Raw genomic sequence first — 25,530 nt, 5'->3', positions numbered from 1 at the left:
TTAAGGAAGCTTGTTTTGCTGGAAGCCAGAAACTTCTGGAAGGTAGGTGGGCCAATTTAAAGAAATTATATATGCACTTTTCCCTGGATCAGTGGTTCTCAACCCGTGGGCCACTTGCGGCCCAATCAGCACACAGCTGCAGCTCATGTGACATCCTCAGGGCCGTAACTAGGGTGGGGTGGGAAGGGCACCTGCCCCGGACGCAGAGCTGGAGGGGGGGGGCGGGGGGGGGGGATGGAAGGGGTGCGCAAAGATGAGGCGGTGCAGGATTAGGCCCGGCATCATCCACCACCACCCCAGCCTCCCCCTGTAGCATCAGCAGGAGGCCAGGGTGCTCAGCATTCCTCCACCCCACAGGCTTGTGGGTCCAATGACCCCAACTGGAGCAGGTTCCCTGGCATGAGGACTGCAGCAGTAGGTAGGAAGGGCGAGATGGACAGCTGAGCTATGTGCAGCCAAGGTAGGAGACAAGCGGGCATGGGGAGGAGGGTTCAGGGGACTAGGACCGCGGGGAGGGAGGTGCAGTGGGCTGGGGCCACAGGGAAGGGAGTGCAGCCGGCGCATGGGGGACAGACTCTATGTAGGGGGACTGGTGGCAGTCTCTGGATTGGGGGTTGAGTGCTGGGGAACACTCCTTGGGGGGGCTGAGGGCTGTTGCTGGAGGGTTCTGTGGGACAGTCCCTAGGTGGAGGGATGGGTGCATGGGGGGCAGTCCCTGGGAGAGGGACTGAATGCTGGAGGGGGCTGTCACTGGGTGGGGCCATTCAGCCCTGGACAGGGCACCCTATCTCTGTAGGGCAGGCACACGTGCCAGCCCATATTTGGGAGGGGGAGTCTGGATGTTGGGAGGACAGTCCCAGGGTGGGTTGGGTAATGGGGAACAGTCCTGGCTGGGAGGCCACCCCTCATCGGGCAGGGCTGCCCCTCTCTGCGGGCAGGGTCCACAGCTGGGCTCTCCGGGTGCTCAGCCCAGGGGTGCCACCAGCAGCAGCGTGCAAGTGTGGGTAGCAATACACCATGCCATGCCACCCGTACCAGTAAATTAATTAATTTTAAGAGTTAATGTTTTAACTTATTTCACTAATTTAAAATGCCCTTAGCAGACATTTGCCAGTGTTGAAATTAAATATCGATTTGAATCATATTGCTGTCATATAACAAACATTAAACCTTTTTGGTAGATGTACAGGTAGTATATGTATTGTGTGGATGAAGCCCACAGAAGATAGAGAGCTGCATATGCTACTCCTGGGGGAATTCTGTGCCACTGTGCACACGCAGAATTCATGTCCGGTGCAGAATTCCCCCCCTTCCCCCCCCGAAAATACATTCTGCCCATTAAGTGCTGCAGTTCTGCCTTTCGCCCACCAGAGACCGCTGCGGCACTAGAACAGCCAGCAGTGTTCATCACAGCAGCCAAGTTAGGACAGACGGAGTGGGGCACACGGGGCCGTTGGTGGTCCACAGACTGGGGTTCAAAATGGCAAGTTGGATCAGTGGGGACAGACTGGGGCATGGGCTCAGGAACTGGTGGGATGGCAGCATTGAGCCAGGGGCTGAATGGGAATAGGGGTGCAGGGCCACATGAGGATGGGGGTTGCAGGGACACACAGGGACAGGGGCAGATGTGCCTGACTGAACGGGAGAGGCTTGGGGTCAGCCAGGGTTTGCATGGGGGAGGCTCCACAACTCCCTAACAATCTCCCCCCGCACCCCACCCCACCCCTACATGATGCTCTTCATTCTATGTCTGAATAGAAAATCCCAGAGTAGGGTGCCAAGTTGCTGAAAATGCAGAGTAAGTACAACATGGATGTCTTGCCATTTGCTTAAACAACAAAACCAATGCAAAAAAGAACATATTCGGTGGATTGGACTTTGACGAACACATAACATGCATTTTCACACAACAAGGGACTCTTCAGAGAGACAATGAACATACAAAGCAACTGAGGGAGAAACTTGAAAAACTACATGCTAATGACATTACTGCTGCAGTCTCAGCAGAAATCTGGCCTGATCTAATTAACAACAAAGAACTGGAACCACACAAAGGCAAAATTGAAAATTGATTCAGCAACGCAATGGAACCTTTTCATTAGCTGTTCCTGCTCTCAACTGCACAGGTCAGAGGTTCCACCCAAAACAGGAAGAAGAGACAGAAAAGTGGCTGATGGAACATCAACCTGAGGGCTTGTCTTACAGCGCTGCAACTTTCTTGCTCAGGGTTGTGAAAAAACACCCTCCTGAACGCTGCAAGTTTCAGCGCTGTAAAGCGCCAGTGTACACAGTGCACCAGCGCTGGGAGCTATGCCCCTCGTGGAGGTGGTTTTTTTAGAGTGCTGGGAGAACTCTCTCCCAGCGCTCGCGCTGCGACCACACAAGTCACTAGCGTTGCCAGTGTAGACTAGCCCTAAGTTTCTTCTTTCTCTGCTAGCACTGAAAATTAGAGATCCAAATTCTGATCCCAAATCCATGTATGTGCAGGAGGCTGTGCCAGAATTCTTTGGATCATCATAACAAAAGCAGCAAGACACAACAGCTTTCAGGGTTTTGTCAATTTTCTAAAAACATGAATGCCTGGCCAGTTAGCTCAGCATCAACTACTTACTGTGTGTGTGTTTTTGGCACAATCCAGCTGGGTTAGTTGAAACTGCAACAGGTTAGCTACCAAGGGCAGATACGAGAGTGAGAGGTTTAGCTGGTTAGTAGACTGGGAACGTGACTGAAGTTTTCCCGTTGGACAGCATGTGCCTTTTCCTGCTTGGGGCACACATGTGCTTATGAAGTGAATCGCCCAGGATGTGTTTTGTGTTTCATTTCATTACACCGATGCGGATGTGTTTGTTTTTCAGTTTTTTCCCAGTTGAGTTTTTTGGATTGGGGAAAACCACACCAATCCTGTGTGGTAACATAGTCCCCCAGAAATGAATACAACACCCCCAGGGTTCTCACAGCCGAACCTCAGAGAGAGCGACTGTCTGTGATATGCCAGCTTTCACCACTCAGCCCAAAAAAAAAAAAAAAAAAAAATCACACTAGCCTTTTCCTAGAGCCCCATCACACTGCAAACTCAAGCCTGGGCTGGCCATTCTCCCCTGGAGGTCTCTTTCTGCATCACTGCTTTCTCTGTCTCCTTCTGACTGAATATCTGTATTTTGGATTGACACTCTCTCAGGTAGCTTAGCTGCATTCTTTCAAGCAGAATCTCATTGGCTGGCTTTTTGCTACATTTCTAATCTCTCTGTCTCCCTGTTTGTTATTTCTCTCTCCTCCCTGGCATGTACAATTCCTCTGTAGTCACAGTCACCTGGAAGCGGCACTGATGTGCTGTGAACCCCCTTTCCAGATTATTAAGGACAATGTTAAAGAATACCGGACCTGGCTCCCAAGCAGGCACACTGTCATTTATATCATTCCCCTAATGATGGCCCAATATTGTCTGAAAAGGTGAAAAACAAAGCTGTTGCTTGTCTAAACCTCACTGATATTACAGCAGCAATCACAAGCATCCCTACAACGCAATTCCTGTTGCACCTTAGCTGCAATCAAAAGCTACCTTCCTGATCACATAAGAAATCCTGGTTGATCCTGCGCTCAGAGAAGTGAATGGGAGACTGGCCTTTGATTTCCTTTAAGGAATGGCTGGGTCCTATATCCGTGAGCAAACAGGGAGGTATCCTAGCAGAGCTTTCCATGCAGCGAGTCCAAAGTAAGTGGAGACTGCCAGGCTGTCAGAGAAGTAAGCTGGGCTTCTCCTTCAGGAGTGTGGTGGCACCTGCCGGAGCCAGCCAGACTTCTACAAGAGCAGTGGAACACCTCCAGCATCAAAAGCAGTACATGAGGCAAAGGCACGCTCTGAAGAGAAGAGTGTGTTTCATTTTCAGTTGGAGTAGGAGCCATTTCCCCTCAGTGGACTCCAGCTACCCACAAAGGGAGTCTCAGCCAGGGGGAGCATGGACAATGCGCCAAACTCAGAGGTGATGTGTAATGGAGGCAAGTGTGAGGCCTGGTCTACACACAACCAATTAAACTAGTGCAAGCCACGGGTTGTCCACCGTGCCTGGTTTATATCAATACATTTACAGGCACAAACTAAACCAATATAACCACTTCCAAACTGATTATGGGTTATCCACAAAGGTGAAAGCAGTTTCATTCTAAAGGTAGGACACCTTGTGAACTGGGCTATTATACCAGGAACAGTCCATTTGTGTTGGCCGCCTCCTGGTTAGAGATGGAGGAAGAGTTCTCAGTCGGGGGAGAGGGGCATGTACTTTCTCTAGCACCTCTGCCTCAGGATAAGTGAATTCTGTGCACATCAAACATAGAGACAGCTGCATAACTTCCCCTTGCAGGCTGGGCCTGCTCCACACAGAGTTTGTCCTGTTCCACAAACTGGCTTATAAACTATGAAGATGATCTCAGGACTATATTTACATCTCTGTCTGGTCAGATCTTTCTATAGATCACACACTGGGCCCCTCTTCCTTGGCATGGACCCCAGAAATTAGTAAGCAAAGGAGGGTATAAAATCAGTGGCTGGGGGCCTGCCAGGGGTGCCTTGAACTAACCGTTCACATTGGAAACAGGTGCACTGAGGACAAGCAGGGACGTTGTACCATCCCAGCATGGGTAGTGAGTTCATTACACTTCTTCGCCCCATAAGTCTGGTCTACACTTTTCACCATGAGGGTGCATTATTTACTTTTTGCACTTTGCTCATCTAGGGCCTGCTCTAAAGCCCAGTGAAATTAATTGGAGTACTTCCATTGACTTCAATGGGCTTTAGATCAGGCCCCTAGGTAAATCCCTTCTGTTTCTTGTCAATTTCACTTCTGTTCTAGTTTTGTTCCTAGTCAATTCTACTCTTGAATTGAATCTCAATTCTACATCCTGTCAGTTCCCCTTCCTGAGTCTCACGCCCAGCCCATCACATTGCTGCCATGTTTTGGTTGCAAATACTGCACAGAATGCTTAAAAAGAAACAAACCCAACCAAACAAAAACTACCTGTTTTTACTGGGAATTTTTTACGTTAATGGAAGTTGTGACAGGTGGTATTAAGCGTGTTGATAATCTACATTTTATAACCAAGGAAGATGAGCAAGGTGGATGTTAAATTAAGGCCTTGTCTACACAGGAAAGCTTTTGAGTTGTAAATTAAGATGTGACTTTAAACCACTATAGTTGTACCTTTATTACATCTCATTCCACTGATAATAGAAGCAATAATACCAGTATAATTGATGACTACGTCTTCACCGCAGAGCTAACCAGATGTTCAGTACCCGGGTGTGAGGACCTAGGTCAGCCACACTGCAAAGTCTTAGCCACATTACTGTGTGCTCATTGGTGCTGCACTTGCCCAGGTGTGTTGCTAGCATAGGCGCCGACTCCATGGGTGCTCCGGGGCTGGAGCACCCACGGGGAAAAAAAAAATGGTGGATGCAGAGCACGCACCGGCAAACCCCATCAGCTCCCCGCCAGTCCCTCAGTGCCTCCTGTCTGCCAGCAGACCCCGCCGATCAGCGCCTCCCAAGGATCAGCTGTTTCGTGGCATCAGGAGGCGCTGGGGAAGGAGGGGGGAGGAGCGAGGACGCAGTGTGCTCAGGGGAGGGGGCAGAACTGGGCGGGGAAGGGGCAGAGCCTTGGGGGAAGGGGTGGAATGGGGACGGGGCCTGGTCAGAGCCAGGGAAAGGGAGCACCCCCCGGCAGACTAGAAACCTGGCGCCTATGGTTGTTAGGACTTCTGGGGGCACACACATTCCCCAACTTCTTTGTGATTCTCTGTGATTCTTTCCCAGTGAATTGTGGGAGAACTTGTCTGTCCTTCTGAGCACTGGAGGACTATCAGCAGTGAAGTGGGTTAGCCTGCATCCTCATTGGGAAGTGGCCGGTTTACGAACTCCAGCCTATAGCCCCAGCTGGGCCCGGTTGTCCGGGTTTAGAGCACCACTAGACTCAGTTCAGAGAGTTTTATGGGAGGGAGGTTAGGAGCAACCCCCAGGGTAGAGCCTGGGTGAACTCTGCAGTGAAAAGATACCCTACAGGTCAGTGATTCTCAACCCTTTTTCATTTGTGGACCCCTACAAAAATGTGAAGGGAGCTGCAGACCCTTTTGGAAATCTATCGTCTGCATGTGTAATTGAATTCTGTTCCGTCTAAGTCTTCTGCGGACCCCTCAGATATATCCGTGGACCTCTGATCACAGGTTGAGCACCATTGCTATAGGCATAACACTATACAAGTGTAACTGGTAAAACCTTCCTTTGTAGAGAAGGACTTAGAAAAACTTCACCCATGCCAAACTGAAGGCCTGATCTATCTGGATGGGTCCATCAGAAGCCAATCAGAACGACCTGTGAACTGCTGTGCTTGAAGCTTGGGAGCAGGGAACCAAACTACCATGGTGGAGGTGTGCAATCCAGAAAAAAAACCTGGTTGGGAAGGGGAAAAGAGACCTCAGAAAACACTCTTACTAGCGGAATGACACATTGTTTTTCCGGGGACTTTTAACCACAGGTTGTGCCATCTCAGCCTCTCATTTGGTCTTGCCACAGAAGCACTAGAATTTTTCCTCTTAACTCCTGTGCTTTGTCCTTTTTCCCCCTCTTGCATGAGTTGATTGCCAGTTAACTCAAGATAGTTACCACCTTTACTGTATAACAACCCTGGGTGAGCCACTCCACCTGTAAAACATACCCTTATCTGCTTTTCCACAGTCTCAGCCAGATACTTTCCCCCCCTCTGCTGCAGGCGGATGCCTCTCTTTATTCCTGACTGTAGGAAGCTACTGTCTCTATCATTCTGTCCTTAGAGAAAAAAGGGGCACTGTCCTAGCCAGCTGAGAACAGCCCAAAGGCGAAAAATATTCATACCAGGGCTGGAAGTAGACAAAATATTGTCACCAGGAAGCATAGAGAGCAGAATTCATATGCAGCTTGTGCTCAAAGATTTCCCATTCAAAGGCCATATAATGAGGCTGCGTAACAACCCCTGGACACATACACACAAACATAGGTGCTGACTCTGTGGGTGCTCTGGGGCTGGAGCACCCACAGAAAAAGAATAGTGGGTGCTCAGCACCCACTCGCAGCTAGCTCCTCCCCCCGCTCAGTGCCTCCCACTTCTCCCCCAGCACCTCCTACCCATCAGGATCAGCTGTTCAGCATCATGCAGGAGGTGCTGGGGGCGGAGCGAGGGGTGGGGTGCGCTTGGGGGCGGAATGAGACAGAAAGAGGCAGGGCCTGAGGGGGGATTGAGCACCCCCCAGGAACTCTCAAAGTCAGTAACTCTGCACACAGACACCCTGGCCATCAGTGGGGATTGAACCTGGGACCTTCAGCACCAAATCATAGGCCTCTCCCACTTAAAGTTTAGGGGAACATAATGATGGTTGTAGAGGATGCCATATGCTCACATTCATTAAGCCACTGTATTACACTTATCCAAAACCTGTATCAGCAATATGCCCGGTTCTGGCTTACCCCTTAACTGGTCTCCCCGAAAAGGCCTCTTTTAAACCCAATTTTGACCCTCCCACACTTCTTTCTGTAATTCTGGTTGCTTTTAAAAAATGTATCGAATCTGAGCTGCTGCATTGTTCTTGGCCATCTCAAGATCTCATTCAGACCATCCTACATTGCAGAACAGATGGGCTTGCACAGATCTCACTCCTTCTGGTGGTGGGAAGCTCCCTCCATTCTCCTTACCGTACATCTTGCCTTCGTCCGACAGGATGATCTTCCGCCGTCCGCATGGCGGGTAGATGGCTAGCGCTTCCTGGAAGCTCTGCTCAATGTCCGGACTCCACACACCCTCGGCATCATTGTCGATGGGCTTGTCCAAGGCCTCACTGCCCCCTGAGTCGTTGCTCCCCTCAGGGGAGGTGGGAGAACTCCACTCGTTGGAGGTAATGGTGCCAGCTAGAAACTCCAAGGCGCCAATTGGAGAAGCAGCCACAAAACCTTCAATGACAAACACACTGTCTCAGTTACTGATGCCTCCTAGCATAAAGACTATGGGAAAGTAAAAACCAGGTCAGGGCCTATCCCATGCTGGGTCCTTGGCTGAGTGCAGGCCCCTGGCTTTCACAAGATCAGTTTGTCAAGACGGTTTACAGTTAATGCAATAAACTATGCAGAACCATAGAGGAGATTTCCTCTGTCTTAGCAGTCGCTATCCCGTCACACAATCTTATTACTGCTGCAAGGGAGAGCCTTCTCCTCTGCAGGCACTTCTGCCTGGACAGCCTCCCTCTATCTCTTTGGTTCATTAACTCTCCATTTTTTTTCAATTCTCATCTGAAAACATGTCTTCTCTCCTTTGCCTCTTAATTTTCCTCTCCCTTGGCTGTCATTATCTCTGTAACTGTATTATTTAACTTTCCAAAGCATGGAGGGATTCAGTCTGTGTGAAAGACACGACACAAAATAAAGCTCTGATGAATTATCTAGTCATTACTCTGGCCTAAAGAATTGTCTTAGATACAGTTTCACGGGCCTGCAGTTGGCGATCGGTGTCATTTTTAACACTGACATTTCTGCTTCCTTGGGATCAGCTGCAATTTTTAAAAGCAATGCCTCAAAGCCAGGCAGTCTAATGGAACAGCCCCAGCCTGAGAGGAGGTGAGGCAGCATGGGCTAGTAGATAAATCACTGGACTGTGAGTCACGAGACTGAGGTTCTGTACTTGGCTCTGCCACTGATCTGCTGGGTGACCTTCGGCAAGTCACTTCACCTCTCTTTGCTTCAGTTTCCTATCTGTCTTGTCTATTTAGATTTTAAGGTGCTTTGGGGCAGGGACTTGTCTCTCACTGTGTGTTTGTGCAGCTCAGGGCACTACAATAATACTACTAGTAATAGATACTTTATAAATCCCTGTAACAGAGAAGACAGATTGCTAGCCAGAGGTACTCCAATTTATGGTCCGTGGAGCCCTGCTGGCTGGTCCATAGAATGAATCTCTCCTATAGACCCATCTCCACTTGTAGTACCTTGATCCCCTGCTGCTTAGTTCTCCAAATGTTTCACCCTATGAGCCACCAGGGCAGATTGGTGGTTCTCAAGCCATAGTGAAAGAGAACAAAAGAGCTGAAAAATCCCACTTTACCACTCCCCTGAGCCAAGCAGTGGGGAAAACACGTCAAGCCTCCGCCCACATAGGCAGGGAAGAGGAGAGGGCTCAGACAAGGTGAGGAGAGGGATAGCCCAGAGCAGAGAGACAGAGTGGCAGTGACTAGGGAGTAAACATAGAGTAAGGAGACTACAGCTGGAAGCAGAGCGGGAGGAGGGGAAAGGGATGGAGGGAAAAACCAGAAAAAGCAGGATAGAGACACGAAGATTGAGCCCAGGAAACAAGGAGAGAGAAAGATAACCAGAAGTAAGAAGGAAGGAAAGGCGAAAGAACAAGGAGAGAGACAAACACAGACAAGAACTATAAACAGACATGTAAGCTGTGTCTTGTCTGACACAGGCTGCAAACACTCTGGGGCAGAGGCTGTCCCTGAGCTGTGACTTGTCTAGAGAGGGGCCTAGCACAATGCGGCCCTTGTCACAGTTGGGGCAAGTAGGTGCCAACAGAATACAAAAGCTAATCAGTAACAGAGGGAGAAAGAGAGAAAGGAAGAAATACAGACTGAATGAGAAGAATGTGATCTCCAAGGAAAAGCAGATTGGGAAGAAGAAGAGTAAAAAGGAAGAAAGAAAATATGGGGCAGAGAGGGGGAAGATATGAAGAGGAAAAGCAGAACTGAAGGGGTTAACGGGGCAAGAGAAATGAAACAGAAAGTGCAGACTGCTCTCCTTCTGTTCCTAGAGTAGGGTTGGGCTCCTAACTAGCAATCACCACACTCCAACGGACGATGCTGTTCTGTTTGTGAGGCCTGTGCTGGGAAGGAGGAGGTTTCCCAGTTTTGCCAACCCCAAGCATTCAAAAATCAGGAGTGAGGCCCCCAAAGTCATGGGATTAGCTTAAAAAAAAAAAAAAAAAATCACGAGATTATTACTTTTAAGCCAAACATCAGGCTCTTTTTATTTGCTTTTTTGGTTTCGGAGTCTTTTGGATTCACGTTTTCACGCTCTTCTCCACCCCCATGAGGGCTAGAATCTTACTTAAAAAAAAAAAAAAAGAAAGAAACCTGAGATTCTCATGAATTCACATGATTCCAGGAACTGGAGCTTTAAGAAAAACACCAAATAATGCAGGATTCACGATAAAATCACGAGAGCTGACAACACTGGTTTTCACAAGATTTTGCGACATCCACACTCATTTTACATCTTAAATATTCACCAAAGCCCACACAAAAGCTTTGGGGGAAAAAAGCATAATGTTAATAAATAAATAAATTAAACAAGAATAATAATAAGAATAATATACACAAAGTGACTAATCAGCTGGTTGCCTGGAGACTGTAAGATACCATGCTGCAGAGTGGAGGACACAGATTCAATCTAAGGCCGTGTCTACACTGCCACTTTCAGCGCTAAAACGTTAGTCGTTCAGGGGTGTGAAAAAACACCTCCCTGAACGACAAAAGTTTTAGCGCTGAAAAGTGCCAGTATAGACAGCGCTTTATCGCCGAGCGCCGCGCTTCCAGTGATAAAGCTACCACTGCTTGTTTGGGGTGGGTTTTTTTTTTTTTTTTTTTAATCACCAGGAGAGCTCTCCCCCAGCAATAAAGCACGTCTACACTGCCCATGTCACGGCGCTGCCACAGCCGCACTGTAACATGGGCAGTGTAGACGTACCCTAAATTAGAACTCTATTCGGGGGTATTGCTTTGTTTCCCACTGAACTCCAAGGAAGTGGATGCTAGGTCCCATTGCCGTGTACTCCCCACAGAAAACATGGGAAAGGAAGACAAAGGCATCGGGGTGACTGAAATTCAGCCCTTAGCCACATGACACGTAAACTGTAGTGAGAACTGAACCAAAACAGGCACCGTGCCTTTAAGAGAGCGTAAAATGAGTGCTTAATAGTTGCTTCAGTGCCAGATGTCAATCACCAACAGCCGACTCCACTGGCAGGTGCCCTGCACAAGGTTATGCAGACATCCAAGAGATTCGGCTACTGTGGAATGAGAGACAGACCTTTGAGTCAGGTCTCCTCAGGGGAGGCTCAGGAATAGAAAAAGGAAAAAGCCACATGTTTTAGCACCTCTTTTCTCATGCTTAAAAACACTCTTGCTCCCTGAGGCCCTGACTATGACCCTGTCTACACTAGGGTAAAAGGTGAGTTTTTATGTTAAAATCCAAGGGGGCACAAAGTAAACTGTAGTTTTAACACATGTTCAGCCCTAAAGATTGACCTGGCCAATTAACACCTTAGAACTACAGCTTGCCTCATGCTGATTGGATTGTAACATGCGTTAGCTAACGTGTTAAAACACATCTTTTATCCTAATGTAGCCACGGCTATAGCCTAGGGAAGGTAGGGCCTTTAGTGTGAACTCAAGGGGTGTGAACTCAGTTACAGCTTCCCCTTAAGGCCATGTATTCAGTTTAACATCTTTAAGACTGTTTGAGCTGGCCATGCTGTAGCAAGGAAATGGAGCGAATTCAATTGAAACACACACATTTTGCTGTGTAGAGAAGCCCTACGAGTCATGGGCAGGAGTGGAGGAAGCACTCTGAAAGGGGGGGGGGGGGGAGGCACAGGCGTCCACTCCTGCACCGCCTCTTCCCCTGAGCCCCCACCCCGGCTCATTCCTCTCTGCCCCCTCCCCTGTCATTTGCCGTTATGGCTGGTAAAAAGTGGGAGGGCCATGGCCTCCAGGTCCCCCTGTTCCAGCACCTGTGGTCACGGGCAGATCGCTTAACTGAACTGTGGGACAAATCTGTGCCAACAACCCTCAGGGTGATGGGAAGCAGAGCCCATGAACTCTGGCTCGATAGGGCTTGAGGTCGGGGGGGGGGAGAAACCATGGAGAAAACATGCAGGCTGGTGCCGGAGAGTCAGTCAACTCCTGGGACTCTGCTCTCCCGCCACAGGATACACTGACTTCAAATGAAGTCTCTTAGGGCTTCTCTAAACAAACAGTTAGGGCTTGTCGACACTGGCATGTTACAGCGCTGCAACTTTCTCGCTCAGGGGTGTGAAAAAACACGCCCGAGTGCAGCAAGTTTCAGCGCTGTAAAGTGCCAGTGTAGACAGTGCCCCAGCGCTGGAAGCTATTCCTCTCGTGGAGGTGGTATTTTTAGAGCGCTGGGAGAGCTCTCTCTCAGCGCTGTGCTGCGACTACACAAGCCACGTTAAAGCGCGCAGCGTTGTAACGCTGCCCGTAAAGATGTGCCCTGGGTGTGTGGCAAGCTGGGGTATTAATCTACCTCCCACGCAGCATTTCTCAAATGCGGCCACCAGGGGCTTTTCTTGCAGCCACAGCTCCTGGGCTGTGATGGGGAGGGGCGGGGGAGGGAGGGCAAAGTAGCACACACCCGTTTCTCCTGGATGCACCGCCTTGGTGTTTGGTTGCTGGGGCCACCAGCAGGGGTTGGGCCCTGCCCCCGTCTGAAGTCACTTGGGACACAATGCTGTAGGACAGGGGTTCTCAAACTGGGGGTCGGGAGGTTATTACATGGGGGGGCGCGAGCTCCACCTCAAACCCCGCTTTGCCTCCAGCATTTATAATGGTGTTAAATATATTAAAAAGTGGTTTTAATTTATATGGGGGGGGGGGGGGTTGCACTCAGAGGCTTGCTGTGTGAAAGGGGTTGCCAGTACAATAGTTTGAGAACCACTGTTGTAGGAGCTGGCAGCCGGTGAGTGTCCCGCCTTCCCAGGGGTGGTGGGGCAGCAGGCTCTGACTGTGGGGCTTTGGGCTCCAGCTCCAGGGTCTCGCTGTGCAGCGGCAGGCCCCGGACTCCAGCCACAGGGCTTCGGGCTCTGTCCCTGGGCCCCATCCTCTGGCATGGGGCTTCAAGCTTTGGCCATGGGGCTCCAGGCTCCAGCCTCCTGCTGCCTCTCCCAGCCTCCCACCCCCATCTCCCCGGGCCCCCACTGCCTCTGACTCTCCAGCCAGGGCTTAATTTGTCCCCAGATTTGCCAGGGCTGAGTAAGTCTGGTGTGAAAAGTGCTATTTGTACGTTTGTTAATGTCACTTTTCCCAACAGACTTACTAGCTAGCGATAAATAAATTACATTGACTTGGACATGTATCTGTGCGTATTTATTTGGTTTTCCTCAAGTTAATTAAGTATTTTAGGTAAAAGCGTGAGAGCGGCCACCAGCAAGAGTCAGTGGCTGCAATGAGGCCACCAAAAAATGTGTCCCGAGAACCCCAGCCTGTCAAGCATCAGCTGTCCATGTGGATGCTGCTACCGCACAAAAAAAGTTCCCAGTGCACTGTGATCTGCCCCACTTTGATGTGGGAGTAGCTCAAAGCTCACGAGGGAACTTTTAGTGCGTGGCTGCAGGGTCCACACAGACAGTGGGCAGCACCCTAGCGCGAGGTAGATTTACACTCTCGCTTGCTGGGCACTGACTGTTTGCTTCAGCAAGCCCTTACAGGCTCTGGAGGTGTGTGGGGAGCATGAAGGGGCCCTTGGGAGCGAAGAGGCAGCAGTCCCGAGTCTCTCAGACTGGCCCAAATCAGTGGAGATACGCTGGCGTATGTAGGGAGAGAGGAGACCCATGTTCAGACACTGGCAATCTTGAAGCTGCCCAATTTTTTAAAAAATGCTTCTCATCTTGCACCTCTAGGTCACCACTGTTCATTCTAACCCAGCCGAGGCCGGTACTCACTGCAGGGATGGGTCTACACTATGGGCACTGCGCTGGCATAGCCACAGCGCTGTGCTGGGGGGCACGCGTCTGCATTAGGATCAGGCAAAGTCTGCAGAGCCCAAGTGCTGTGAAGCCTACCCATTATTTCTTGGTTTTTCAGGTTTGTTAGCAAACTGTCATTTGAACCCCTTGGCCCATCCCCAAGTCACATTCAACCTTTGTTTTTAATGTTTGTCCAGCCAAACACAGTTGCTGAAACTAGGGGTGCTGCCGCACCCCCTGGCTTGAAGTGGTTTCCATCATATGATTTACAGTTTGGTTCAATGGCTCTCAGCCTCCCCACTATACAAATTGTTCCAGCACCCCTGCAGCTAAAGGGGAACCTGTGGTTTATCATAGGGATAGATGAGCTCTCCAAACTAGACAGACGTGCTGTATACAGACACCACATTTATTTATTTCTCATTAGAAGTTCTCTCACCTTACTTCTTCCTCCTGATTTTTTCCCTCTCTCTGCCACCTTTTTCACACTCTAAGCAGATCAGAAGCCCAAGAGCATTTGACTCCAGCTTTCCCACCCACTGGGCCTGATTCTCCTTTGACTGATGCATTCACCAAAGCTATTCCTGATGTATACTAGCATGAAAGGAGAATTCAGACAAGTGGGTCTGAGTTTGGCCAGAACGTTTGACCATCTCTCAATACAGATCAGGGCTGAGCTATAGTGATATGGAAGCTGGAACTGCTGCTACGTGCATTGTACCTGCTCTCTTTTGCCTGAGACTTCAGTTTACAGGACTGTCCATCTTGCCCTTTACCCTTGGCCAAAACATCCATTTATCAAACCAAGAGGAGAAAGCTAGATTAGAGGGCTGAGGGAGGAGGAGTCTTCTCTGTGATAGCCCAGTCTACCTCTAGAGCTGGTCAAAAAAATTTCAACAGAACAAGAAAACGTGGTTTTGTTGCAATCAAAACATTTTTCAGGAATGTGTTGATTTAACTAAGTTTTGACAGGAAAAAGTCTAAATGAATTGTTTTGACTTTCTTGTTTCCTTTGGATTGTGTCAAAATGTTTCATTTAGATAAGGTAAAAATGTTCCATTTCAACTTCATCATTTCAATACATTTTGATTTTCATATTACATTATTGTTTTATTTATATAGTATATTAGAAATGTTACATATATTTAACATATACTATATTTCATAAGAAATGTAATATATACAAAATATTTTATACTATCATGCTTTGACATTATCAAAATGAAACAATTTGACATGGAAACAAGATATTTAGATGTTGTCTAAAACAAAACATTTAGTGTTTCCAAATCAAATATTTTTTAGACTTTCCTTTTTGCAGAAAAATTTTGAAACATGGACTTGCCGATTTGGAACAAAACAAAATTTTGAAGTGTCAGAATTTCCCACACAATGTAAATTCCGTTTTCTATCCACCTCCACCTATTTCCTTTCACTCTGAACTCACATATCCAGACAAAGTTCCTTTGGGCACTGTCCACTGATTCAGAGAAGTGGGTGTTGTCCGGAATTCTCTTCTCAATGTCCCTTTTGGGTGTCTCATTTTGAGCTAGTGATCTTTACTCCTTTTCCCTGTTTTTTCATTCTCTCTTCCCCATCACAAGTTGATCCTTGTTTCTGAAGCCCTTCCCCTCCTTATTTTTTGTAGGGAGGTGGCTACTTCTGTTTTGGGGGGGCCACACCCACGTTTGCAGAGATCAAACTGGCTGGCACTTCACACCATCACTACATTCACTGCTGCTACACTTCCTTCTGCTCAGTTCCTATTTTTCCCCTTCATTCTTGGTGCCTGTGTTTCTCTGTGTCATGGCCTGTCCCTACTGCTTCGTTTTAATGTACCAGCTCTGTGGGCAGTGGAAAACGAACACAAGCAAAACCCTTACAGCTCCAGCAGCTTCAGTTCAATTTTTCTCCCCAGCACTGGTAATTTCAGTGCTTGATCTCTTCCTTCTCACACATGGCATCTCATTGAGATTCAGAGTTCCTGCAGGGACAGACAGCTGCCAAGGGTTCTTCAGCAGAGGCCTCATTGACAGGGAGGCATCCTTAACACAGACTCCATAAGCTGACACATCTGCTTCCTAATATCTATCCTCCAAGTTATTACTGTTGGTAGCAGCTTCCTCTGCAGTGTTTGCGACAGCTGCTCCACTCAACACAAAAATCATACTTTCCTGGGGTTGTGGAGTATTGCAGCCAGCTGTCTACAGTTGTTCAGCTTTCTTAGAGCTGCTTTGTGTAAGTCCTCTCCCTGCTAGTGAGTCAGTATCAGGCACAATATGCTAGGCACAGATCCCCTGCTGCACACCTCCTGGACACCAGCTTGGGAACGAGAGGCAGTGTGCTCTAGTGGATAGGGCACTGGGCTGGAAGTCAGGTAACAAAGATTCTAGTCATGGTTCTGGCCCTGATGTACTGTGTGCCATCAGCAAGTCTCTGTGCCTCTGTTTCCCATCTCACCCTTTGTCTGTCTTATGTATTTGGACTGTAAACACTTCATGGCAGGGACTATCACTTGCTATGTGTCTGTACAGTGCCTAGTACAATGGTACCCTAATCTTGGTTGGACCCCTAGGCATCACTGTAATACAAATAATGAAAAATCCTTGGGCTAACTCTCAGGGTATGCTGAGTCATGAAACACTGTTCTTGTACAGGATTTTAACTATTGTATCTAGGTGTCTATTGGGTAACAAATACCATCAAGACATCTGCAAAAAACTTCCTAAGATAGCATAGATGCCAACTAACAACCCACAGAGTAAAGATTCCAGCCAGAGAAGAAGGCACCCTACAGCTGCTTCTTACTCAGAGAGAGGCACTGTCTGAGAATAATAGGAACCAGTAACAACCAGTTACTTGAAATCAGCACGGCAAGGGATGTGTTCACACAATGCAGCAGTACAAGAGCTTTTGATCTGAGGAAGGCATATGTTGGCGAATTAAGAAATCTAGCTAGTAAGGTGCAATGGGAAATAGCATTGAAACTCACCAGAGTGGAAGGATGCTCAGAAATCCTAAGGGACACTCTAATTATAGCTCAGTTCCTCTGAAAAAGAAGAATGCATGCAATAAATAAGTGTGTCTTCAGGAAGGGATGCCCACAAATTAAAATAAAAATGACTGGAAATGGAGAAGAAGGCAGATATACAAGAATATGTAGGGTTAGCTAAAGTTTGCAGGGCAAAAAGAGAAGAGCAGCAAACATCAGTATGCGTCAATAAGCTCTTCGGAGGAGGGCCTGTCTGAAATCAATGGGGGTATTGCCATTGACTTCAATTTCACCCTGGGAATTTTTCTATTAACTTTAGTGGGAGCTGGATCAGAACCTGAGTTTATAGACTTTTCCTCGTTTCCAAGTCCTTACAGAAATTTGCCCTGGCCTTCATCTTAACCTGGTCTCTTCCCTGACCATTCTGCTCCCCCAATGACACCAGGCCTGATGCCCCATTGATCCATTTCTCTCACATCTGGGCTTTCTTCCATGCAACTCCCTCCATTCAGCCTCCATCGTCTCCTCATTCAAATTCCTCCTGAAGACTACATTCTTCCCTGATGTCCACAGGAATTCAACAGTATGTATTTTTACATCCTAGTCATTCCCAGTGCGTCCAATCTACGCTGTGTCTGACTTCTTTGGATTATAAACTCTTTGAAGCAGGGGCAGTCTTGATAGCTATCTGTGTCCTGTACAGCACTGTACTATCAGCACTCAATAGGTGTAATTGCGGAGAGAGTTCTTGATCCCTGTGTTCTTGATAGGAAGGACATTAGCACAAATCTTGACCCAAGATAGGCTTCAACATAGGGAAGGGTAATTATGCTGATGCTGAAATTTGAGAGCGATTCAGAAGCCTAGTCATCTGAATGATATTTGGGAATATCTGGATTTGCAAAAAGCTTCAAATGCAAGCAACAGGTGAAGTATGAACTCTACTGGGTAGTGGGGAACGGTGAGCAGCAGCACAAGGATAGGCAGGGAGAAAAGGAGAACTGAGATTGCTGTTATGTATGTCAGACAAACTGATAGAGTCACTGCTCCTCCAGACCGCACAGTGCAGTTGCTGTGTCTGTCTCCCTACCGGACAAGTCTGTTTTGTAAAGGAAAGGTCTTTTGTAGCACTGCTACTCTGAGATCGTATCACACGGAAGCCTGGGTTCTCACAGAGTGCTTAATACAAGCCCAAGCACGCACTCAGTTTGCTTGGTACATTGAATCTCCCTGCAGCAGCTGCTGCACGCATGACACCTGACTTCCTGAGTAAAGCAAAACAAGAGTCTTAAATGACTGCAGTAGTTCAGCCTGGTCTGAACCAGAGAGAGGATGCAGTGTCCAGCACAGTGACAGAAATCAAAACAAGAAGGGATGAGAATTTCCATCAGTGCAGCCCCTGATTACGTAGTCAAACAGGATGCAATGAGATAAGACTGCGTGTGTGGCCTTTGGCACGATCCAATAAGTGCCATTCGTGATGATGGGAGAACAGAACACAGAACTCAAAAGAGCACGCATGGACTCAGGGCTTGATTCCGCTCTCTTTTAGGCCAGAGGAAATTGGGATTGGTGATACTGAAGTGGAAGGATCTATACCAACATAAAAGAAGTGAGAGAGCTAACCAGAGTCAGCTGAAATAATTGTGTCCTCATCCACACTGGAATTATCAACCGTGTTAGTTTACATGGGTTTGTTAAAACACAATGGTTCATTCAAGCATAGACAAGCTTGCAGAGTCACTATTTAAAATGCTTAATATAAAGCTTAGGTTTCTCTAGAGCAAAGTTACTGTAATAAAACAATAAGTAATTTGTAGTGCTTTGCCAATGATTATTCCTCACGCTATCACTGATGGCTGGGAATTACAAAGAAGGCTACAGGAGTTTGACACCCAAATCCATTGAAAGTCAAAACTCTTGAAGAGCCCAGCCAAAGTTAATACAGGAGGTGAAAATATCTCTCTCCGCATTTTACATATGGAGAGACTGAGGCACAAAAGAGCAAAGTGGTTCGCCCACTCACAATTGGTGGCAGAGCCCAGATAAGAACTAAGGACCAACTTTTCAAATATATCTACTGATTTTGGACACCCAACCTGAGACATCTGAAAGGGGCCTAATTTTCACAGGACAGGCGCTCAGCACTTTCTGAACATCAGGCCCCTGCGAAGTGTCTCATTGGGTACCCAAAAACCGAGGAGCCCAAAATCTCTGTCACTTTTGAAAATTGGGATCAAGGTCTCCTAATTCCCCAGTCCTGGGTTGTTGAGAACCCCTAGTCAGGTGGCTACCTTTTTCTTTCTGACCCCCCCGCCCATGCTATAAAAACTCCCCGGCCCAGCTGTGCCACAACAACTGGTTTTCTGAATAAAAAAACCAGGGCTGAGGTTAGAAGACAGCCACCCCACAGGAGGCTCCCAGGAAGCTAAGCTGCTCAGGCTTCAGCCCCAGGTGGCAGGGCTCGGGGCCCTGGGCTGCAGTCCTGCACAGTGGGGCTTCTGCTTTCTACCCTGGGCCCTAGCAAGTCTAATGCCATTCGTGCTTGGCGGCACCCCTGAAACCTGCTTGCGCCGCCCCCCCCCGGATGGAGAACCACTGAACTACACCTTGCTGCCTCTCAGCCTTTTCTCTAGCCTTTGAGGCTGGAGTTTTCAGAAGCACGCAACATTGGTCTACCTCAGCTCCCATTCAGCCAATGGTACAACTTCAGGAGAGCTCCGATGGGAACAGAGTTAGTCCAAATACTTACTGCTTTTGAAAATCCTGCCCGGAGCGCCTATAAGCACTGATTGCAGTTCTGAGGTACGTCTACACTGGAATAAAAGATCCGTGGCACAGCCCAGCTCAGCTGATTCAGGCTAAAAATTGCTGTGTAAACATCTGGGCTCAGGCTGGAGCCCAGACTCTGAGACCCTCCCCCTTCACAGGGTCCCAAAGCCCGAGCCCAAACATCTACACACCAATTTTAAAGCCCCGCAGCCTGAGCCCCATGAGCCCGAGTTAGCTGATCCGGACCGGCTTCAGGTGTTTAATTACTGCGTAGACATACCAACAGAGCCTTAGATCTGTAGTGCTCTCTTTATCTAGGTTTCTATATGTGGCCAACACCATGGTATCTGACTGCCCGCTTTAGGTAACATTTGCAGTGCAGTTAGCACCCAACACAGAGTAATTGCCTTCAGTGGTCCTGAGAGAGAAGCAAATTTTTACTTCAGGCCACTCCAATCACCTAAAATAAGGCTTTGATTCAGTAAAGCACTTAGGCACATGCTTAAATCCCATTGCCTGCAGTTGAAATTAAGCATACACTTAAAGAAAGATGTTAAGTACTTTGCTGAACTGAGGCCTAAGGAATGACTGGGAAACAGATGAGTCACATAGTAGAGTCTATCTCCAGCACCTGGAGTTGGCAGGAATGTTTGCATGAGCCCAGGAAATGTCCCCGTGCCCCATTTTTGGGGTATGCACTGTGAAACTACTGGCCGCTGAATGTTTACAGCTTGTTACTTATAAACAACTGGATTGTAGTACAATCAGTATTCATGAAAGATTATCAGATTAATTCATTTGTAACAGGGTGCGTACAAGCAGATACAGCACCTTCTGGCCCTGATTCTGGGCTCACCCCAGTCTGATACAAGTGTCACTCCACTAACTTCACTGGAGCTACTTCTGATTTACACCAGCGTAACTGAGATCAGAATTGGGCCCGCTGGGCTGTGGTAACAAAGTCTCCCCATTTTCTAGGATGCTGGATTATTAGGCCTTTCACAGAAAGAAAAAAGAACACATCACCAGACACAAGGACCTCTATCTACAATCCCAAACCAGGTGCCTCTTTCTTAGAGGTCAAACTGTAGCACCAATTGAAAGTGAAAGAAAAAGGCCACACAGGTTAAATTTCCCTCACATATTATGGGAAAGTATCTCCTGCAGGCCCTCTAGTTTGTCTCTCTGATCTCCCAGCCCCCTTTCCCAGGGAAGGTCAGCAGGTTATAGACCTTCTACTGGGTTAATTTGCAGGGCAAGAGGGGCCCCCTGCCAAGCAAAACTAGGTTCTTAAAGGGACACTGTCTGATCTACATTTTTGTCTGAATTTCTTTTACCTATGGCTACATGTAACATCTGTGACTGAGAGATATTAGAGACAAACTATTATTTGTCTTTATTTTTCCAGTTATCTTACTTGGTGGATGTGATCTGGCCATTTTCATTGTTTCCTCTGTATAGTCAGTTCCCCCTGTTGTTTGTGTGGGTCCTTCACACAGCAACAGGGGAGAGAGAGGGGGAAAAAGCTTTTTTAAAAATTAGGAAAATGATATTGTAAATGGACAAACATTGGCAGAGGGATTCAGAGGCAGACATGGGACCTCAAACTACTTTAACTCCATTTTTTAAACAGACTAGATTTCAAGTTGAGGGTGTCCCTTTAAACCCCACTAGTCCCAGGTACATTCCCTGCACTCGGTACAATATTTGTGTTTTCTATCCAGGGGCTAACTCAGGCGGGATATTTTCAGCCCAGATGGGCTGACACAAACCATTACATCATCCCTATTTCTGCACCATCCCATAGCTGTGCTGTCTCACACGCTCACTTCTCACTCTACAGGTGGCTCAGTGCTCTCTTGATCTTTCCTCCCTTCCTTATTGCCCTGCAGCCATTGGTTACTGGGGATTAGACTTCGATTGGACATCCCTCATTAATGGTTACCATACTGTTTGAAGGGAAACACTGTGAGGACTACGCTAATTTATTTTCTCTATGACAACAGCACAGCAGACACGCCAAAGACACATGCCCAGCTCCACATGACCACTTCCACCGCATGCACTGAAGCCCAGCGGCTGGAATACAACACCAGGCTAGTGGTATTGGTATCAAAAATGAGATATGAACAGTGGAACTAAAAGCTTACAAAACAGCCCAAGAACAGGACCCATGCCTCCATCTGTGGTGCCTTTAGATAGAAAAACTGCCCTTCTCTAGCAGGAAAATGCCTACTTTGTCTGGTGTAAAAAACAATTGGGAGTGATTGAATACTCTCCAGAACGAGGAGACTACAAGGGGTGGAAACAAAAATAAGGAGGGGAAGATTAACTACTTATCTTGTTCAAGATCCTGCAAGTAACTCCATGGAGGCAGAATCCTGGGCTTTTGTAATCTCTTTGCTGGATCAGGGCTCTAACTGGTAACATACCAGGTGCTCATTTACCATGGTGATAAGCACAACATCGATGCCTAGACTGATAGATGCTTAGATCGATAGCAGTGAACCATGAACAAAGCAATATGAGTTTATAAAGTCCACTGTAAATCTTGACAAACTCGATTGCTTTTTGAGTGGGGACAGAATTGCAAAGTTAGCAAATGAAAGAAAGGTTGTAGATGATGTAATAAGTTTAGATTTAGGAAATCATTTGCTTCTCTTCCAGGGAAATCATAACTGAAAAATTAATTCAAATTGGCTCGTATAGCAACACTCACGTGGATGGGAAATTGGCATAAAGGTTGTAAAGGGGAATTATAAATAACAATGCATCAAGGAGGCTGCGGTGTTTGTTGAGGAGTTGCAGGGATCGGTGTTAGTCCAGTTTTATTTAACATCTTAATTAATGATTTGGAAGACTGAATAAATGTCACATTAACGAAATTTGCAGATGATGCCAAATCAGAGTTACAAACACCGGTGAAGAGATTATTTAAAGGGGCCGATGGAGCTTAGAAACAAACAAGAACAGAAAAAAGCAGAACAAGATTTTAGGTGAAAAAATTAAAGCCAGTACAATTAGGGGGAAATGGCATGATATACAATGTGGGGGGAAAACCTTGGAAGCAGCACTGGTTAGAGACACCCTAGAATGGGCATACAGAACAAATCAGATATGAGTTTGGAAGGCAGTATGGCTGCATAAATTATCAATGTCATTTTGTCAGACATCACTTCACTCAAAGAGACGCTTGTCCTCTCTTTAGGCCTGGCATGACTATGTCTGAAATAGTATATTTCATCCTGGAACCCATGTCACCATAAGGGTGATGACAAATTGGAGGGAGTTCAGAGAAGAGTAGCACAAACGATCAGAAGCTTGGAAGAAATGATTTATGAGGAGAGATTAAAAGTATAGGTTGGTTACAAAAGGGCTGAGAGGGACATGATAACTGTTCACAAGTACTTAAAGGGTGTAAACACCATGGAGAGAAAATGATGAATTACCTAGTGTGGTACACTGAGGCATAAACAGAAGTAATGGAATATTAAGAAAAAGAAAATTAGTCTGAATATTGGGAGAACGTTCCTGCCTGTGACACATACTAGGGTGTGGAAAAGCCTCTCATGGGAAGTGGTGGAAGTTCTATCACGTGGCATGTTAAAAACCAGATTGGACAAAACATGATCAAATGGGGTTTAGGGAACAATTCTGCATTGCATCCCACCTCCCAAGAGATGGATGATGGGTTGGAGGATGTAATTGGTCTTTAATTTCTATGAACAGATAAGGCTGAATTGCTGCTTCCCTCTGAAATATCCTAATGGCCTGGTCAGAGAGAGTTAACTTTCTGAACTCCCCCAGGGCTAACTGAGCTCAGTTGCTACAGAACCAAGAATTCAAAGACACGGCCTTATCAATGGCACACCTGAATTTTAGATGTAAAAACTTACACAAAATAGGGGACAAAAGCTGGGAAGACGACTGTAACAATCACTCAGAACAGTGTGTCTTGCGCATAAGTTACTGTGAACACTTTACTGTTCAACAGCCACCCCAGTCCTCTGTATAGCGTTCTTCACACTGAAGTCAAGTGACTTAGACAGAAAATCCTAGAGCATATTCTTACAATTCTTTGTTCTAAACCTTTTGCTGTCTCTGATCCTCTTCTCCATAATGTGACACACAAGAACAGTCACTGGCTGATGGAAACCCTTCAGAAACTGTCAGTGCTGCTGTGATATTGGTTTCCATTAAAGTTCTAAACTAGTTGTTTTTATTTTCATATATTATTTTAATAGTTTTTTTAAAAAAGAAAAAGACTTCAAAATACAAAATGCAAGAAAGTGAGAAGGGGTAGAAGAGATTCCTATCACCTAATATCAACAGGAAATCTCACACTTTCTAATTTATTGTATTCTGGTTGAACTCTGAATTTCTCTGGGAAAAAACAACCAAGCAAATATATTTGATATGATCAGCTGGCAATTTCCACTTAAAGTCCCTTTTTGCCCAGTGGTCTTAGACAAATATATACCCTGTAGTCCAGTGAGTGAGTGGAAAGTCCAGGCCAGAATTTAGGGAAACCCTGTAAGGTGACATTATGCAGCAACAGGCAGCAGGCTGCCTTTGTAAGTCTAGGCGCTAGAGAGCCAGTGAGAATCACAAAGTCTGTCTGTGTCCAGCACCCACAATAAAGAATCCCCTTACAGCTGAGTCCAGTCTCTTCTCTACCGTGAGAAAAACTACCAAGATAGAACGCTTACAGCAGAGCAGCAGCCCTTCTAATCAGGTCCCAGTCCTTATTGTTCAGCCTCTCTACCCCTTCTTCTGTGCTTCTCACTCCTCCCCATTACCCAACGCCCTGTCCTGCTGTCCGTTTCCCTCCCTAGGAGCAGAGACAATGAACCCGCTGACATCTCCACCGACAGATGGACGGACAGACAGGTGGATACATGGTTCCTGCAATGTTGCGCACAGACAGCAAGATCAAGTCTGGTGGCAGCCGATCTTTTCCAAGCGGCAGGAAACAGGAACAAAACCAGCTCCTTCTACCCTATGTTTAAAAAGGATTTGGTGTGGTTTATTTGCGGAGGAGTGACACTGATTTCAGCTTTTAAAGACTAACAATCACTTGAGGCCAAGTTTCCATTAAAAAAAACCCCAATCCCACCTTATATTTATAGAATCCTTTCACCCCCAAAAAACCCACAGGACTTCACCCCTTTAAATATAGACAGGGACCCCTTCACTCCTGGCTGCAATGTACTTAACCTCCGGGGTGAAACAGGAGTGGTTTTTAAGTAGAACCTTCCACACATGAGAAACGATCAGTAAACCCCCCAACTCCGCTCATCCTGCTCCATTTTTGAATAACTGATGCCCAAAGAACAGTCTCTCACCCTTATGGAAAAGTCCCAGAGGAATTCATAACTTTCCTGTAGGTTTGTGGCCCACCCTATAGAAGTTAAATGTAAACAGAGATTTGCATTCCTGGTGCACAGAACAGTAACACAATGAAAACCGGTCACTAAAAGGTGCTCCCTCTATTGAATTCTAAGGGACTTTTCCACAAGCACTGCTAACTATTTTCTTCCAGAGCAGCAAGTTCCTCCAGTTTGGGAAGTGAAAGGGGGGAGACGGCCAGCAGCCTCCATCAGTTTCCCGATCTCTTTCTTTGTACATTTGTGCCTGTCTCCTTGCGCCCTTCCCCAAGGCCCCCTTCACCCTCCTCTCCCCCCACGCACCCCATCCCCCACCCCCTTGGCCACTGCGAAAGCTGGGGGTGGGGACGGGGGGGTGAAATCGCATTTCCTGACCTGGAGAGTCGAGACCGGCGCTTGTTCCCTACATGCGGAGGAACCGGCTTCAAATCCGCTTCCCCTTTTCCGCCTTCAGCTCCGGGACTTACTGCCAAAGGCAAGGAGGAGGGTTACTGCCGCGGTGTGGCTCGAGCTCGCTCCCCACCCCCTCTTCTCGGCGGTGGGAGTCGGGGCCCGGGGGCGGAGGGGCAGGAGCAGCCTCTGTCCGCGCGCCGCAGGACCGGACCTGGCG

The 25,530-nt window shown here is 47.3% G+C and overlaps 1 protein-coding gene across 4 annotated transcripts in view; it reads right to left on the bottom strand.

Moving 5' to 3' along the window:
• The window catches only part of TEAD4 (TEA domain transcription factor 4), a 76,374-nt gene that overhangs the window by 50,508 nt on the left and 336 nt on the right, over window positions 1–25,530 (bottom strand). For 2 of the 4 annotated variants that reach the window (XM_043526185.1, XM_043526270.1), the window contains exons 2-4: window positions 25,296–25,386; window positions 16,762–16,818; window positions 7,715–7,969 (exon numbers count right to left, since the gene is read on the bottom strand). In XM_043526185.1, coding sequence (XP_043382120.1) covers window positions 7,715–7,721 — 7 coding nt within the window. In that variant the 5' untranslated portion in view covers window positions 7,722–7,969; window positions 16,762–16,818; window positions 25,296–25,386. The remainder of the gene's footprint in view (window positions 1–7,714; window positions 7,970–16,761; window positions 16,819–25,295; window positions 25,387–25,530) is intronic. The other 2 variants (XM_043526222.1, XM_043526255.1) reach the window with 1 other exon arrangement.

This window comes from Chelonia mydas, chromosome 1, assembly GCF_015237465.2.
Source record: "Chelonia mydas isolate rCheMyd1 chromosome 1, rCheMyd1.pri.v2, whole genome shotgun sequence".
Lineage (NCBI taxonomy): Eukaryota > Metazoa > Chordata > Testudines > Cheloniidae > Chelonia > Chelonia mydas.
This window is presented reverse-complemented; position numbering and strand designations above follow the sequence as displayed.